The sequence below is a fragment of the Ischnura elegans genome, chromosome 8 (assembly GCF_921293095.1).
Source record: "Ischnura elegans chromosome 8, ioIscEleg1.1, whole genome shotgun sequence".
NCBI classification, from domain to species: Eukaryota; Metazoa; Arthropoda; class Insecta; order Odonata; family Coenagrionidae; genus Ischnura; species Ischnura elegans.
In genome coordinates this window covers 41,470,931-41,488,934 of record NC_060253.1, presented here as the reverse complement: position 1 = coordinate 41,488,934, position 18,004 = coordinate 41,470,931, and the positions used below count along the sequence as shown (strand labels likewise).

General features: G+C 36.6%; 1 protein-coding gene and 1 non-coding gene across 2 annotated transcripts in view; both read right to left on the bottom strand.

Annotated features, from left to right (window-relative positions):
- Positions 1 to 9,604: 9,604 nt before the first annotated feature.
- LOC124164339 overlaps positions 9,605 to 18,004 on the bottom strand; it is a 166,125-nt gene continuing 157,725 nt past the window's right edge. The window contains exons 5-8 of the mRNA XM_046541619.1: positions 16,728 to 16,883; positions 14,432 to 14,595; positions 12,412 to 12,567; positions 9,605 to 10,477 (exon numbers count right to left, since the gene is read on the bottom strand). Of these exons, the coding sequence (XP_046397575.1) occupies positions 10,036 to 10,477; positions 12,412 to 12,567; positions 14,432 to 14,595; positions 16,728 to 16,883 (918 nt within the window). The 3' untranslated portion in view covers positions 9,605 to 10,035. The remainder of the gene's footprint in view (positions 10,478 to 12,411; positions 12,568 to 14,431; positions 14,596 to 16,727; positions 16,884 to 18,004) is intronic.
- Trnam-cau lies at positions 15,867 to 15,938 on the bottom strand. The gene has a single exon. It is a non-coding gene; the product is annotated as a tRNA-Met (tRNA).

The following is an 18,004-nucleotide window of genomic DNA, read 5'->3' as shown; positions in this document are numbered from 1 at the left end:
GGAACCAAGGGGCAGAAATTAAAGATATTTGAGGTGATACACTACAAATGTCTATCAAGTCGTTATAATAAATAGGAAAGAAATAGAATAATCCGTGAGTGACACCATCTTCACTCATGTCCTAAAAATACCCAAAAATATCAAAATTTCAAAACTTTAAGTGCGATGCGGCACGTTTTACCGGTATCCGATTGAAAAAATAATTTTCGCAATTTATTTTCTAACCAAATGGAACAAATCTGGGGGGCGCTTCAAAACAAATTCGAAAACTTTAAAAAAATGAGGATCGCTCCATTGGAGCATGCATAAACCTGCTGAACAGGTCTGGATGGAAACCAGAAAAAAGACCAATTTAATGATGAGAAATGTCGACTGAGGTTAATTTGACGTTTCCGAATCAAATGAACAGAGAAAAATTGTCAAAACTTTATGAACGAGAATCAAAGATAACAGTCTATTGTCCTACTTTTCCATCGCATCAGATTTTTATCTTCGACTTCCGTTCGTAAAGTGCCGATAATTTTTCTCTTTTCTTGAATTTTGAAACGTCAAATTTTACCCAGTTGACATTTTTCACGGTCAAATTGGCAGTCTCTGGTTTTTATCGTGTTCTGTTCAGCAGGTTTATGCATGCTTCATAGAAGTTCCCATTCCTAGTCATTTGACACAAATTATACGGCACTTATTAACTGGGGTTATTGAGAACTTATTTATCTATTATTGAGCTTTAGTTGATGAAGAGCTTCTCCCAGCTAATTTTTTACGGCGGAAAATTAAAGAATACTGTCCTCATTTTGCTTTAATTTGCCATTGAATCATTATAACTCTGAAAATATTTTTTAAATTGAAATTAGTTTTTTAAATGAATTCTAGATGTTTTTCCTTAAGTGGTATGTAATAAAATTTAGCATAAGGGTTTATTTGCTTTTTAGAATGCTTTCCACCAACTACGATATACCTAAAAATACCAATATTAGTGAGAGTAAAAGTTATAATTTTAGGTAAGTACGATCATCACGTGACTTTAAGACGCGCTAAGGTTTAATGATGCATATTTTCACTGTGTAGGATTTAAGATGAGCAAAAATGAAACCGTATCATTAAAATCAATGCGCTTAAATTTTAATTTGCGTTGATATCGCCCTCGTAAATGTATATATGAAGTATGAACATTAGCATGACCCAAACTTTCCTCAGCATCACACTTCATGCAGAGCTTAAAGCCACATATATAGGCTATAAAATCTAGTTCCGACCACTGACTGACTGATTCATACAAATATTTGGGTTGAACGAGTTGAGATACGACAAAAAGTCTTAGAATCAACCCGTTCTAAAATCATCTGAAACCAGGGGAAAAATTGTCGAAACATTTCATTTTCGATATATTATAGTGTTGCCAATTGCCTCTACACCTCTAATATTTCTATGTACTAGCAAGGCTAAAAAGTCAGGCAAAGGGCAGGTAGTAGTAGGCAATAATTATATGATTCGGCAGAGAGATGTGAAAAGACCGCAGATGAAAGCAAGTTAGATCTTAAAGTCGAGCTTTTTGAGTAATATGATCATTTATCAAAGAGATAGATTGTGCAAAGGTATGCGCGAGTACTTGAAAATTCGAGTCGAGTCGAGTAGTTGGTACTCGAGTAGTCGAGTAGGTGGTACTCGACTCGAGTGCTTCGAGTAGTATCACGAATTGCGAGTCGAGCAGTTTGTGTTACAGAGCTGTCGAGGCATGTAAGTTCAGAAATCTGCCGACAGGAGGTGCTATCAGAAAACTCATCTAATAAAACCGTTTTTATGGTCGATAAGCCGTTCTAATCCCGTAGCCTATGAGCTTATTGTATACGTATCAATCAACCAGCGTAGTAGTTGACGTGGGCGCCGAATACTTTTTTGTCAGACGCGGTGGCCGACCGTCTTCCAGCCTGTCGGCGTAATCGGAGTGCACCGCTGTACTGCCCATACATTCTTATGCGATACTTTAGTTTCCCATCATTTTTTGCTTTGCTAATTCTGACACGATTTGCATTAACGTTCCTTATTATCTTTTCCTTTTCACATCAAGAAAATCATTCAGAATAGAAAATTGGGAATAGGAAAAATGTGAATATGTTGGAGCATACTGAATTGCCTGGTTAACAATTGCCATACTTGACTCGATACTCGACTCGAGATGAAAAATTGCTACGCGCATATTCCTAATTGTGCATGAATAATGAAGAAATGCATTAATTTTTCTCTGACAGATTTGCATAGCTCGTAGCTGTCACTCTCGAGGGCGGTTTGTCTCCCCTCCGTGGAATCGCTCTTTTCTACCGGCTGTAACACTGGCGTCGAAGATCCTAGGGATGCGAGGAAAAAAGTGAAATTTCTTGCTCTCCGCTGCTCCCGGCCGCAAACTTACCCGGTCAATTGTGCGATGCTAATCTCTCTCCCCGTGTGAATAATATGCGGAAAGTTCTCAGGCGGCAAAAAATTATAGACATGTGCCTTTTGTTCTTTCCGACGAAAGAACTCGTTAAAATTCAACGTTCGGGAAACGGTTCTGCCTCCCCGAGTGCATTTGCCTGGTTGATATACAAAACCATTGGGATGGCATCGCTAACATTGTAGGTACTTGTGTACATTTCCATAAACCACGAGTCCATTTCCATATTGGCGATAAATATTCGATAAGGGTAGGAATTGAACCTATATTGCTATTCCTTGTACTTACCTCATTCTACCGGCTTTTCTTCTGGTTCCTTATCAAGGTGGCCGACTTCGTTCTGTACTTTTTTTTATCACCGCCCGCGTTTAGCAGCGTCGGGCGTCCCTGCTCACAATTACCAGCACGGGGTTAATGGTTATGGAGAATGGAGCAAAAAATTATTGCAGCGAAAATAACTCCGGAGAGATCTTTTATCCTACAAACGACGGCTTTTTTTCCTGCCAATGTAAATTTCAATGCACGATTATCTCGAGTGCTTACAACGCTCTCAGGCATTCGAATGCAGATTTTTATTATTTAGGATTTACAATGAGCACTTAAGAAACCTTTTTCTGGAATGGATAAAACCAAAGTTTAAATGACCTTTGTTTGAGTTTGGTATATTTATTTATCACCTTAAGCAGATAGTAAAGGCATTTTTTGGTGTTTCAGTGCGCCTAAATTGTAGTGTGTCGACCGAACTTGTTACGGCACTGCAACTTTTTTGTGGAGTTAAAAGAAGAAGAGGAAAAGACTTTAATATGGAATGAGCATTTTCCAAAGTGCTATCCAAGGCTATAAATGCTAATGACCAATAAAAATTGTAGAATACTCTTGGGGAAGGCAATCTTGCATGTCACAAACGTCTATTTTAGCACAATGACAAACAAATTTGGAGAATAAATAATTTAAGACATTTCCTTCGCCTTTTTAAGCATTGAAGTTTTACTTTCCCTCCGTTGTTATTAAAAACATCATGGTGACAGTGGAGTACCTGTCTCACGTTTTCCGTTTTCATTTCCTAGAATTCCTTGAATTGAAGACGGAAAACGTAAGACAAGATCACTGAGTGGAACAAGGGGACACTTCCCATCCGATATTTGTAAAGGTTCTACGAAAATAGATGAGTTTCAAGTTTCATAGCTGAGTTTACATATTTTAATTAACTTCCATAAAAAATTACTTGAATTTAAAAAAAGGTATTTAGCCTTGCTATAATAGCTTCCCTTCCTTCCTAGCAGAAAATTTTCTAAGGGATTAAAATTTTTTTACTTATTTCAAATTTTAACCTTTTTCCAATTTCAACATGAAAGAAACGAATCCATTACATTTTACCATCAATTGGCGTAATGAACCTTCACGGCAATTAGATTAAATTATAAGGAGGTTTTATTAATCTTCTTCAATGAAATGGAAGCTGAGTAAGAAATGCAATTTTGATTAATTGAATTTAAGTATTGATATTTTCTTTTCCACGGGCGTCATCACCGCGCGGAACAGGGGGACACATCTCATCCGATAATAGTAAAGATTCAATGAAAATAGCTGAGTTCAAAGTTTCATAGCTGAGTTTTTATGCTTTGATTAACTTCCATAAAAATGTACTTAAATTTAGAAAAAAAAATATTTAGCCTTACTATACTGGCTTCTCTTTCTTCCTTGCTGAAAATGAAAACATCCTCTTGATAATTTAATCCAATAACCGTGAAGGTGCATAACGCCACTTGATTATAAAATATTATGGAATTATTTCCTTCAAGCTTAAAATGCTAAGCTACATTTAGTTAATTTCATCTCGTAAATGCGTAAAAAAGTTTTTTGAAAGATATTTTTAGCCTTTTACAACACAGAGCTGTTTCTGGGAGAAATTTAATTCCATGACTTCTCATTTTAAAAATGGGAAATTTTTCTATTCAGTCATAATTATTGTATACGTAATTCGCCAGTAAACTTAACAGGACAAAAGAACAAGTAGTTAAAAACTTTCCTGAATAGACCTGAAAAATATAAATTTTTGATGCTACTTAGAAGCACTATTTGGTTATAATGGGTTAATTACCGCTAGAACTTTGGCATAAGTCGCCCAAATAAATAATAACTGACGACGCCAATGATTAAAAGTAGAAACTGCGTTGGCTAAAAAAAAGGGGACTGGGTCAGTAGTTATTGCACATAAAGCAAAGAGGTTAAGAGAAAGACTGTACAGGTACGCAGTTAGAATCTGATGAACCCGGTCAACTTATATTCTCCGGCCCTACTGGGTGAAGGGGGAAATAAAAAGATCGAGACTCTCTTAGCTGTCGTCGCTGATATTGAGAAAGCTTTTGACGGCGGAGGGTTGGAATATGATGCCTCACATCCTGTTGGGAATGAGGAAGGACAAAAACGATTGATCGATGCTCGTACGTAGTCGGGTGAGGAAAATGAGGCGGCGGCAAGCCATGAAAAGTGGTGACGGAGTGAAAATAGAAGAGGAGGAATTGAAGCAAAGAGTGGAGAAAGGTGGTGCTTCTCATTATCGCCAATGCTGTATGACTCATAGATGATCGTGCTGGAAGGGATATAGAATATTAGATGAAAGGCGGACCGCGAATGGAAGAATGTTAACATCTACTAGTTAATAGGCGGCTGCCATTCACGCCGATACAAAAGAAAACTTAATCGGGGCTGGGGTAGCAAGGGAAAATTAAGTTTTTTTTTTTTAGAAATTCCACGCGTAAAAAAATTAATTAGCTGCTATTTGTTCAAGAGATATGTATCAATACCTTGATGTGATCGGAACGGTAGTTGATTGATTTTAAAATAAGGATTTTTCTCTATTAAGAGGGTCGTGACATTGTTATCATAGTGACGATAGTGCAACCTCTTCTCTTTGAGGATCTTTAACCAATGTTTAAGGTCTCAATTTGTCCATAGGTATATTTTACTCCAATATTCTGTTCTAATACGCGGCGTTCCATGTAAGAGTAGTTCAAATATAGACGTTTGAAATCGTGATACAGTTGCATTTGGAAAACATTAAATATTAAACAACTATACTTAAATCCATTTTAATCCTTCAACTCGAATATTCTTATGTAAAATGCCACCGATTGCCTCTTTAATTTCAGTATAAGTGCAATCATGGTCGTATTTAATCTTCATGACGTCAAAACAAATTTCCAATGATATTTCTGAGCATACGTCTAAAAACAGTGTAAAATTTAAGTGTTATATGGGTTGAGATGCATTCAGTGTTAGGTACCCATTTCCCATGTATAAAAGGTTACACCAGTTACAAAGATCAGCTGCTTCAAATGTATGTTTTAAAGTATAATCGTTTTTATGGATTTTTTTTCACATATGCACACATAATTGAAGTCGTATACTACTGCTGCTTATATATCCTTCAAGAAGATCTAGCTTCCTGAACCAGAGAAATTTTTCTTAATATATAGTAAAAGAGATACAATTATTTTGTTATTTCCATTTTAATATCTGGTACAGTCCTTCATGAGACACTGATCTCCATACACATTGCTTCGGTGGTATACGTAGATCCTTATTTCGGAGGGGGGAGGGAGGATCACCCTCCGTTATATTGACTCCACGGAAATTAATACTATATTTTGTGCAAGTTATACTATATTTATCACTGATTTGTCCGCGCCCTCGTGTGTAATGCATTTAACAAATAGGTACGCATTATCGCACCTAATTTTTTTATTTAACTCCCTCATTTGGAGGTAGGAGGTGCGCACGGCCCCTTTTATCCCCTCTAATACGTCTCTGAATATATTTAATAAGATTTATATCTTATATTATTGTGTATAATTTTAATTACGGCAAAAATATTTCACTTCGAAGTTAGTTCATACATTTTCCCCTTCATGTTGTCCATTTTATTTTAGCAAGTGAGGATCTCAAACAATTCTCACAACAATATGAATTTTATCAAATTCAAAAGGATTGATATAAGTATTTTAATACTAATATTGATCTTAATTGATCCCAAATGGATATTTCATTGCATACCCTTTCCTCTCTTCGTGGCTTCTTGATTTATATACTGCTGTGTTTTCAGTTGATTTATTGAAAATAAAATAACCTTTCCAATGAAATTGCGGCTCAAATACTGACTTTTTGGGTACAATATGCAGCAATCTCTCTCCAAAATATATATGGGGCGAAAAAAAACAAATGAACCTTTTTTTTCGTCCCATATACATTTTTATTCATTTACTCATTATAACTCTATGTTGTTTCTAAGTAACATCAACAATGTATACATTTTCAGGTCTGTTCAGGAAAGGTTCAAACTACGTGTTCCTTTGTGCTGTAAAGTTTAATGGCGAAATATGTAGCTGTAAAAATAATTATGATTTAGTAGAAAATGTTCATATTTTCAAAATGAGAAGTCTTGAAATTTAATTTCTCTAGAAGTAGCTCTGGGCTAGAGAGGATTAAAAATAAGGAAGGGAAGAAATAAAAAAGACAAAATAATATTATTCCTATAATTTTATTTCAAAATAACTTAATTTAAGACAGTACATGACTTATGCTTATTATGTACACAATGGCATTTCTTATCATTCCCCTGTCCTTGCAGTTTATGTACATCAACGAATAGCTTGACTTGAAATGTTTGTACCTTTATCCGGGAGGGTTTAACCCTAAGATAAAGCAGTTGTTTTAGTAAGACTCAAAACCGTGATATGGTTTCTGTCATACTTCTTCTCATATTAGTGATTCATGCTGTAATTGACCTTTTTTTGTTCTACTGGTTGATCAATCCCGTTATTTCATGGAACTCTTCGTTTAGGATTTGTTATTCTGAGGGAAATGGAAAAATATTCCACAGTTTCATTGGAGCGAAACCAGCCTTACATGCAGCTTTGTCTGACCAATACATTTGAGGGAAATAGAAATTTCCTATGTGAATGGATGTATGATTCTATGGCAAACTAGAGCTCAAAGTATGTCCTAGCATGTCATAGGAGTGAAAAAATGGATTATGGATGATTTATAAAATTCTCCATTCATAATTGAATAAATAAATAAATAATTATTAGACACCATCAAAGCACAAATTACTTTCCCTGTCAACAAAAAGTTTAGAGAGAGAGGATATGTAAATTGTTGAATTTTAGTGAGGAATAATAGTCTTTGCTTCGGGTTCATACTAATTGTGAGAGGTTGCTAACAGCACCATGCTAATCCATGTAAGCTATCAATGACAATTTTTTTTAAGCTTTAAGCTATCAATTGTCATTGATAGCTTAAAGAATTGAAAGGGATGACATTTTTTTTAATTTTACGAGTCATAAGGTTATCTCTGCATGTACCTAGAGCAATTTGAACCTCGCATCAATGTCTTGTTGAGACTTTTGCCATGTCTATTATTATTCTTGATATTTTAATCATAGAGGCTTTTAAGGAAATTGTGTAAGCCAAAATCGTTACAAATAATCTTCTAATTCCCTAGTAAGCAAAAAATTTTCAATTAACCATGATGAGTCATTCTTTTTCACAAATCATCCAATTTAATGCTTAAAAATTTTAAATTATATTCTCACAGAATTAACAAGAACCTACAATTTCATTTTTCTTGCTAGCAGCATTGTATAGAATTGGTTTTCATCTGAGGACTAAAATGTGTAATTTCACGATGAAATCCAAAATTAAATTCAGCGATATAATAGTTACATTCTTCTCAGTGTGCTAAGTTTTTGCATGGAAAGCATTTGGTACTCTCTCTCTCTGATAAAGCATTACTTCCTTTGCAACTTGAGCAAATGAAAATTTCCTCATCTTCGGGAAACTCCTTAATTCCCATGATCAATTAGCATTGTAGTATTGAGCTTTGGGTATACATAATTGCGCAATCATACATTATTCTGGCGTTCAGCCAATGGATAATGAGAAAAATAGAGGGAAAAGTGGCTTTACTTTTCCCATCAGGCCCGTAGGATCGCTGCCATCTCTTTTCTGTACAGAGGTAGGCATGTCGCCTTTATGATGGCAGCGAGTCACATGCCAACATTTTTTTATGATATCTAGTTATATTCCCTAAGCTGTTGCGTCAATGAGCACTACATTTAAAATAAAAACTAACAAACTATACGTCTGATAATTATAAAATACACAAAATTCTGATGCAATGTTCGTCACAACACCAGCTTGAGACACTGATAAGCATATTTCACACGTGAAAACGAGGACCATTTGTTTACGCTGGGCAAATTGGCTTTATATCATGCTCAAACACGTTTCAAATAATTACTCTATGAGTATACAAGCCCAAGTTATTAAAAACATGAAATAAGAAGGTAAAATGTGTGTAAATAAATAGTGAAGGCACTTGCAATTCCCATTCATCTCACCAACAGAATTCACCCTAGATATATGATTTAATGTTACCCGTAAGGAATGGGCCAGCTATTCTTCTTTCCAGCCTTTGAGCGCAAATACCAACCTTTCAATTGAGCTTGGAAGTGAAAAAAACGATTAAAAGTAATGTATACAGCAACAACCATTTTCATCCAGAAGTTGGTAACTCTACTGCTCATATTAGTCAAAAATAGTATTTGTCGTTAGTAATAAGCGCCCATTATTATACATTTATGTGCTGAAATGGTAACCGTAATTGCTTTTATAAAATTATTTTAGCGGCAAATATTTAAGGTATCAATGTAATAATTGTAATATTGTGCCCTCAGGGCGACCTGTCAAACTTTTACGGCAAACACCATTGGTTAAATATCTACCAGTGTAGGAACAAGGCAAATTTAACAGAGGAAAATGTTCTTTTATTAATCTACCGCATGTATAATCCCCTATAATTTCTATCCTTTTAAAATATGGCCAATTTGAGACATAATGTCAGCTTTGCGTAGACAAAAGTGCCTCTTTTATCTCGTCGCGAGGACGATATCGTGTGAATTACACTTCACGACTCAAAGCCGATGACGGACGAAATAAACCATGCGTCTATTTCGTGATAAGTCGTTTATCTTCCTAACATATACGTCACTTAGTTGATGTGCTTGATGCTGGTATGTTTTCTTTACAGAGAAATTAGTGGGGGAGATTGTTGTGTTTTTTTAGCACGGATAATCTTGAATCATCAACTTTCCTTGTTTGCTTATACCGTTAAATCCTCGTGGGACGAGGGTGTATTTGAACAAACCGTTTACTAATGAGGAGAAAACAATGTGCCAACAGAAATTACAGCGGACGTCGTGGACGACAGAAGATGACGAATTAAAAAAAAAGAATATTAAAAAAATCCTCTCGAAAATAGTCCAATATGCTTTGCGCACCGGACAACCTAAGCTTCATCTCCGCATCGCACGACGTTCGTCGCTTGTTTTTCCCCATACCTCCCTCTCCTGTTAATGTCCATGTTTCTTCATCAGATACAACCATCTCTCGGCACTCTCACGTGATGAATTTACAATAAAAAAAGAAACATTGCCAAAACATCATTTTTAAACTCGACGAGTCAGACCTCAGACGGTCCTTATATGGAGGTCAGAGTGGGGCGATCAGGAGACGTTGGCCACCCCTTTTTAGGGGGCAGGTCACAGGCATGGAGCGATCCTCTTGCCCCCCCTGGGTCGCATGCAGAGTAGAACGGAGAGCAGCGCGGAGAGCAGTAGTAACGCCAGGGGCAGGATGAGGGCCGCTGCGAAGCCGGGGGTCGTCATGCAGACCAGCCCCCTCGGAGGCGGAGACGCGCCGAAGGTGAGGGTGGGAACTGCGGAGGAGGCGGCGGAGGCGGCGTCGGAGCCTCCTGGGGGCGGCACGGGGAAGGAGAGGTCCCCGGGAGAGACGACCCTGATGGCTCGGTCCAGCCCCACCTCGCCACCGTCGTCGGAGGCCCTTCGCACGCGCCTCCGCTCTTCCCGTGGGCGTCCTCCGCGGTATCCCTCGGGGGGAACGCCGTAGATCTCGGGTGGGGGCTCAAGTGGAGGCAGGGCCGCCCCTGGGGTGCCATCCGCGCACTGGTCGGGACACTGGTACCTGCGAAGGGAGAAAGGATAAAACGTTAGTCATGCGTATTTCCTTTCCCGAGGACTACCACCAGAGGCGCAGCCAGGAATTTCGTTCGGGGGGGAATCCAAAATCAGGGGAAAATTCTGAAAAACGGGGTACTAAGTAGAGGGTTTTAAAATAATTTTAGCAGTTCATAATAGGAAAAACTTAATTTTACAAAGTAATATTTTGTAAATTCGTGATTTTAAGATACCATGCTTTCTTTTATGAAGCAAAGTAATTGTGTTTTTATATTTCGGGGGGCTCCGGACTCGCTACGCCACTGACTACTGCCTTGTCGCGGTTGAAAGGCCTGCGCGTTCCTATGAATCCTATATTATATTATTTTTGCAATATGTGAATAAAAGTCTCGATTATTTTTTGTACATGTCTTTTAATATCAGTAAATGTATTCAGCCTTCCGTATTTTCATGTAACTTACATTTTAATGAATAATTTTTTTTTCGTATAAATTGAAAACTTATTTTAAGCATTCTTCTTAAAATGAGTCGACGCGGCGCTAAACTGAAAAACAATCAGCAATTTAATCACCGCGGAAGCCTCCGTAACAGTTTTAGCATTATTTCGAGATGTTGACATTTGTATTTTACCTGCTCAAAGCTTTTATGTGAATACATTTTACCATGTTCCCTTTCCGTAAATATTCTCTCACTAATTATGAGCTCCATATTATTCGGTATATGATCTTTATTAATAATTTACATGTACCTTGGTATATCAATTGACGATGGTCATGTTATATAAGCATTCTTTTAATGGAGCAGCATTACTGATGCATGTGCTACGCTATGAATCTACTCTACATATCCTTAAGAAAATACAGAATAGACAAGTTTAGTTTCATTTCCACTTTTTCTGAGGAATATAGTGATTGTAGCATCTTTTTTTAGGCAATGGATATATAATTCTCGAGAAACATGAATTCACCTATTTTTTCAATGTCCTGCATTTATATTCCCCTAAAATTTCTCTCCTTTCAAAAATATGGCCAATTTGTGACATAGCGTCAGCTTTTTGCTGACAAAAGAACCCCGTTCATCTCGCCATGATATAGTTATCATTCAATTGATGATCGTTACCCTCAGGGACTTGGAAAAATTTCGCATACTTCTGATCTCGGGCAGAGTCATACTATTATTGGAATCTAAGTTTCATTTTCATTAGCCTGTGGGTATTAATCTGGATAAATTCAATAGGCGTGTCTGATGGTGTGGGTGGGAACTCTGAAGGCAATGGTAGCAGGTTTGAAGAACGTGCGCGACGTAGTCAAATCAAGATCATAGACTAATAGTAGCATTGTTTTGCATATACATGAGGATTCTTTTGAGAGGAAAAACTGCATGAAAATAACTTACAGTCCGTCATCTATTTAGGATTAATGACATCGTGCTATTAACTAAGAAGTACCAAAATAATTTATTTCGAATATTTTACGAAATATATTATTTTTCAACTTTCTGCATGTGCTACTCTTGGATTTCAACTCCGATATCCTTTATTTTCATCATGCCCATATGAAAAATGACAAATTAATTTAATATTTAAAAAAAATGGTTTTGAAAAATTCTTACAAATAAACAATTATATTATATTTCATTTGAATTACATGGTGCTTGAGTCTTTTATGAGATGCACTAAGCAACTCACCATGTTAACTTATTAAATTCTATTAGCCTCAATAGCGTTGATAACCGTATGATATGGAGATGGATGCAGTTTGAAAAAATGCATAAACTGCTTGTAATTTTTAAATATTGGATTTCGCCACTTGCGAAGCATAAATAAGGTGCCATGGGCTAACAGTAGCTACTATACTGAGGACTTGACCGTAAAGTGTTTATTTATTTATTCATGAATCTTATATGGGACAGGATGACAGTCATCCCTGCCATAAGACTCACCTGCAGATTTGAATGGTACACTGGAAGTGTACTTCCATGGAGTCTGGGAACTTGAAGGCCTGGAAGTGTGCGTAGGACAGCACAGACGCGGATGCTCCGAAATTCTTGATCTTCGTAAATCTGGACATAAGCTTAGGCCTCACGACACAACCCCTCCTGCAAAAAAGAGCATAATTAATACCAGGAGTACTATTTTCCCTCGTTAACCCAAAATAGATTTTGCTCATCTCTTGCATTATTTTTAAGGAAGATGGTCACGAATAAGCACTATGAAGCAGTGAATTTGTGTCTTTCAACTGATTTATTTCCTTGCCGCAGCGTGTTTCGACACATCGGCGTAATTATCATTTTTCCAGGACATAAATCGTTGGAAGGTAACAACGTTACTATTTCATAATTCACAGTGTCCGGCGATATATAGTGGAATTTTTTAATATTCATGAGGATAAAATAAAATGGTTAGCTTCCACACACTTTTTTATTAACAAACTACCGACCCGGTTTCGATACCTTGATAATGACACTACGTGTCGAAACCGGGTCGGTAGTTTGTTAATAAAAAAGTGTGTGGAAGCTAACCATTTTATTTTATCCTCATGTTACTATTTCATTTGTCAAATATTTTTACCTGATGTAAGCCAAATTTATCTCAAGTGAATCAATGTGATAACTTAAGAAACACTAACGTTCTACATGCACTATCTTTAAAGAGAATGATCTCGGTGGATTGTGCTGACATAACATGAATGAATTCAGTCATAATTATTTTTACAACGGCAGTCGTAGCGAATTTTTAAGGCTCCTAAATATTAGATAATCACTAAGAACACTCTTTATCTTCGAATGTATTAATGTGCTCATATTGCATCATTTTTGGGCAACTAAATAGGTGATGAGGTAGAAGTTCAAATCGTTAAGATAATTTTATCATCATCATCATCATTAGTCAACAATCCTAAGATTGGTTTGACGCAGCTCTCCATTTCTATTTCCTATCCGCTAATCTTTTCATAGCTACATATTTCTTCCCTTTTACATACTTCATAACCTGTTAACTCATTCGGGGCCGTCCCTTGCCCTTCTTCCCTTCCACTAGCCCTTCAACGATTGTCTTCATCAGACCATCGTGCCTCAAAATGTGGCCAACTAAGTTGTCCCTTCTTCTGCATGAGGTTTTTAGGAGGTTTCTCTTTTCTCCCACTCTTCTTAGCACTTCCTCGTTACTTACACGGTCAATCCATTTTATCTTCATCATTCTTCTGTAGCACCACATTTCGAATGCTTCCACTCTTGACTTCTCTGCTGCTGTCAACATCCAAGCCTCACTTCCATAGAGAAGATAATTTTATACCTTCTTGATATTACGTGGTTATAGAAATTATATACATTTAGTTTTGCTCCTTGTTTACAGTATTAGGCGCGATATGTTGGAACAGCATGATAAATAAATCTAATAACACTTTTCGTACTGACCAGTTTCTCGAATGCAAAAACTTATTACGCGTTTCGACGCATATCGTCATCATCAGGTCTTTAAGATATTCTATATAATACTCTAGGTCAATATCAAATGGACCTATTGATGGTCTATCATACTGTATATGAAAGTCTAGGTCAGTATTTAATAGACCTGATCATGGTCTATCATATATTCTATACATAATATTCTATGTCGCTATCTAATAGACCTCATCATGGTCTACAGGATTCAACATAAAACTCTAGGTCAGTATCTAATAGACCTTATCATGGCCTATCAGATTTTCTATATAATACTCTATTTCACTATCTAATAGACGTAATCATGGTCTGTTGGTTACTACATAAAACTCTAGGTAAGTATAAAATAGACCTGACCATGGTCTATCGGATATTCTGTGTAATATTCTAGGTCAGTATCTGATATACCTGATGATGCCGCTATGTGTCGTAACGAGCAGTTAATTTTTGATATAAGTTGGACTGTACAAAAATTATTTGATTCATTCCTTTTCTCCGGAATACATAGAAGAAGGCTCACCTGTCGACGAGTTGGATCGGAGCTCTCTTCCCGTCGTGCGCCATGCAGTTCCTCACGAGCATGTCGAACTTCGAATCGTCGTCCTTGATAGCCAACACCATCGTCATGGTCTGCCCAATCTTCACCAATCCGGAAACTTCTGAAGCCCACGGACCTCGCCCAACCTGCAGGCCGGAAATGAAACACAATAATGAGCAACTTGAAAGGCTCGTAATTGAATGTGGATTTCAACTTCCAGTGTCTTACAAGTGACAGGTATTTTAAGTCCAATCACATTAACCATTTTTCCGTATATATATCGCACAAACTTTAGGAATGCTTAATGATAGTTACGCATTTCTTTCTGAAAATTGGGTTAAAATATGGTTTTATAGTTTCATATAGTGGGAATTTAAGTCATATCCAACTATCGATAGTTAAAATTGGTGCAATATTTTAAGCACTTAAAAAATGAACTGATAATACTGTGTTTAGCATTTTGTATTGGATGAAGAAAATAACAAACAGATTTAAAAGTAGTTTAATAGTATTATAATCAGTTATCAAAATAATATTGCTTTAAATAATTCGGCCATTGGCAGATACTTGTAGTCAATAGAAATCATTTAGTACATTCAAAGAGAAAGTCTTAAAATTTCGAAATTTATTATCCAATTCATCGAAGATTATTGAGCAAATTTTGATGGCTTGAAAGAGGACTAATCTTAGAAGGATTGATTTAGGATGAAGGATGAACGGTCAAATATTTGGTACGTTACTTGGCGGCATTCTTCGGAGTTCTAAGCAATATTAAACTTTTAAATAAGAATATCATTACTATTAGTAAATGGTATTTCTAGAATGCCTTCTGTACAATTGACCGGCCCCTGTAGACTAAAATTCGGAATTTTTGCAATTTTTCTTAATGCATTATTTTTACACTCTCAATATGCTTACCGGTCGTAGGTTTATCTGTGAAGAAATTTAAAGTTCATTCAATTGATTACTATGTTTTTATTATTTCCATTCATACAGTTTTAGGTTTACTCCCGAAAACCGATATTTAAATATCGAGGTTTTCTTTGTATTCCGATGACTTTCTATGTTCGTGACAACAAATTAAAGAGTGGCTCAGTAATTTTACGATATACCACGTTGAGCCATTATACTGTTCGAATTCGTTTTATGTGTTACAAACGCATATTTACACCCTACAAAGATAGTACTAAAATAGTAGTGGCAATAAAAGTCTTGTTTCAGGATCTTTTCAACCTAGGTTTCTCATCATAATTTATCTAAGTATTTCGATGCTCCTTAAAATAGCATTTTGGGCCTTTCTGCATCTTGACTAGAAGCAGATAAGAACGGAAAATATACGAAAACCTTAAATATTATATCGGCTTAAGTTTGTCAGGTAAGGAATTTATCCTGTCGCCAGCGAGGTCGGCAAAAATTTTAGCAGAGCGTGGTTTCGATCCACGGACCTCTGGGTTATGGGCCCAGCACGCTTCCACTGCGCCACTCTGCTAATGAACGTCAGTTAAGATTTTATTTCTGCAACATTTTAAGACGCTTTTACTGAATGTGACAACAACTCATATCTGTGAACATCCAAAAATTTTTACTTTGTCCGAGAAAGTGTGTAAATCCCGAATGCTCAAGTTAAACTTAGCACCTCCATGAATTCATTCAATATCCACTGGTACCGTGCCAACTGATGCGTCAAAAAATCCTTATCATATCTGTATGAATACATATATAGTTAAACAAAATAGAACCAGACATATTTACCGTCATATTTATAAGTAAAAAAAACTCGTAATTAAATTGTGAATGGTGAAGAAATTCAATTGAACTTTTCATTGTCATAAACTTTTTGGAAGAGATATCGCAGATTAGCATAGTAAAAAAATACACAAAGATATCTCACTGTCTAATTATATATGTACGATAAAAATAACGATAGATAAATATTTTAATTATTTATTTATTGATAATTGTAGACTATAATTAGGTTATTACAAAAATATTTATATATTAATAAGTAGACAGTGCGATATCTTATCGTATCTTTACAATTATGCTGTTCGACGATATATCTCTCCCAAAAAAAATTGATGTCAATGAAAAGTTAAATTAATTTTTATTATTAAGCACATAGTGCGAAATATTTGTGTACCTTTTTCATTGAAACCTCAGCCAGGCCATGCCTCGCTTTTCACAACTTTTGTTCTGAGGCACATGGATTTGCTCGTATTTTCACTTCGGCTCGATTGGGGGCGTACGCACACATCGTTTGTTGTGGCTGGTGACTCACCTGAATCTGCATCCAGCATCCCACGTTGTCTCCGGCGAAGTCTGCTCTCACGACGTCGAGCATGTCGACGGGGAAGGGGCGGAAGGTCACGGACTTCTCGTACTGGTCGTGCCAAGTGCAGCGGAGCTTGCGGGCCTGGTCCCACACCTCCTGGACCTGCGCGGTGGGAATTGCGGAGATGAGACACGGAAGGTATATATATGCGGCCGCTGCGAGGGTGTACCTACTCGGAGGGTCGCGTGATTAATCTCCCTATCGTGAAGTCAATCGTAGACCTACTATGAAAACTACTGCGTCCTAACTCAACTGGTGTTTGGTTGGGTAAGGAAGGAGGTTAATGTGTCCCAGCACCAGTATTCCTAACCTTAAAATAGCTAAGGGTTTTGAGCGCAATACGAAAAGGAGTCGAGATTTTGTATATTCCATGCCTGTGCTAAACATTTACACACCAGACATGATGTAAACCCCATTTTTAAGCGTGTAATATTGGTTCTTTTAATCGCGAAACGTGATGGAGTCGTTATTCAGGAAATATAATGCGTAATAAATAATGCCTTGAATGGTTAGGTTGAATGGTTTGGATAGTGAATGAATGGGTAGGATGTTGAATGGTTTGGAAAGGTTTGATGGTTAGGATAATGCCTTCCCAGGCAGCAATAAATATCCCAACAATATCCAAACAACATTGCCGGCGTTAACATGATATCCGTACAATATCCATTTTAATCCAATAATCCAATGCTTACACACCTGTGTCTTAATTCGGGGTGAGCCCTGCCATCACCTATTAAAACCAAATTTTTAGTTTAATCATTGATTGAGTGAAAGTTTTAGATCATTGAACAGATCAGGTAATGTGTCTCCAAATGGTAATTAGATTCTCTTAACTCTTAAAGATAGGAATTAGAACTCTTAAAGATAGGAAAGCATCGAATGACTGGAATAATACTTAGCAGCACTACAAGTTCTTGTGTGACAGTAAAGAGCAAATCCTTACCCTTTCTTTGTTAAAAGTCTCATGCATTAAGAAGACTTTTGAAAAATCAGAGCGACTCACTCTACTTTCAGGCTTAGATCCTTAATTAGTGCATTTTAATTATTTATTGATGTTCAAATCCTACTATTAAAACTCGCACATTGACGTTATCCATAGTACTCTTAGCTTTTAACTAAAGGATTGAATTGGTGAGGATTTAATAGAAAGCTTTCCTATCTATTGTTGACAATTTCTAGTAAATTGAGACTGATTTCGAAAAATTATAAAATACTCACTTTAC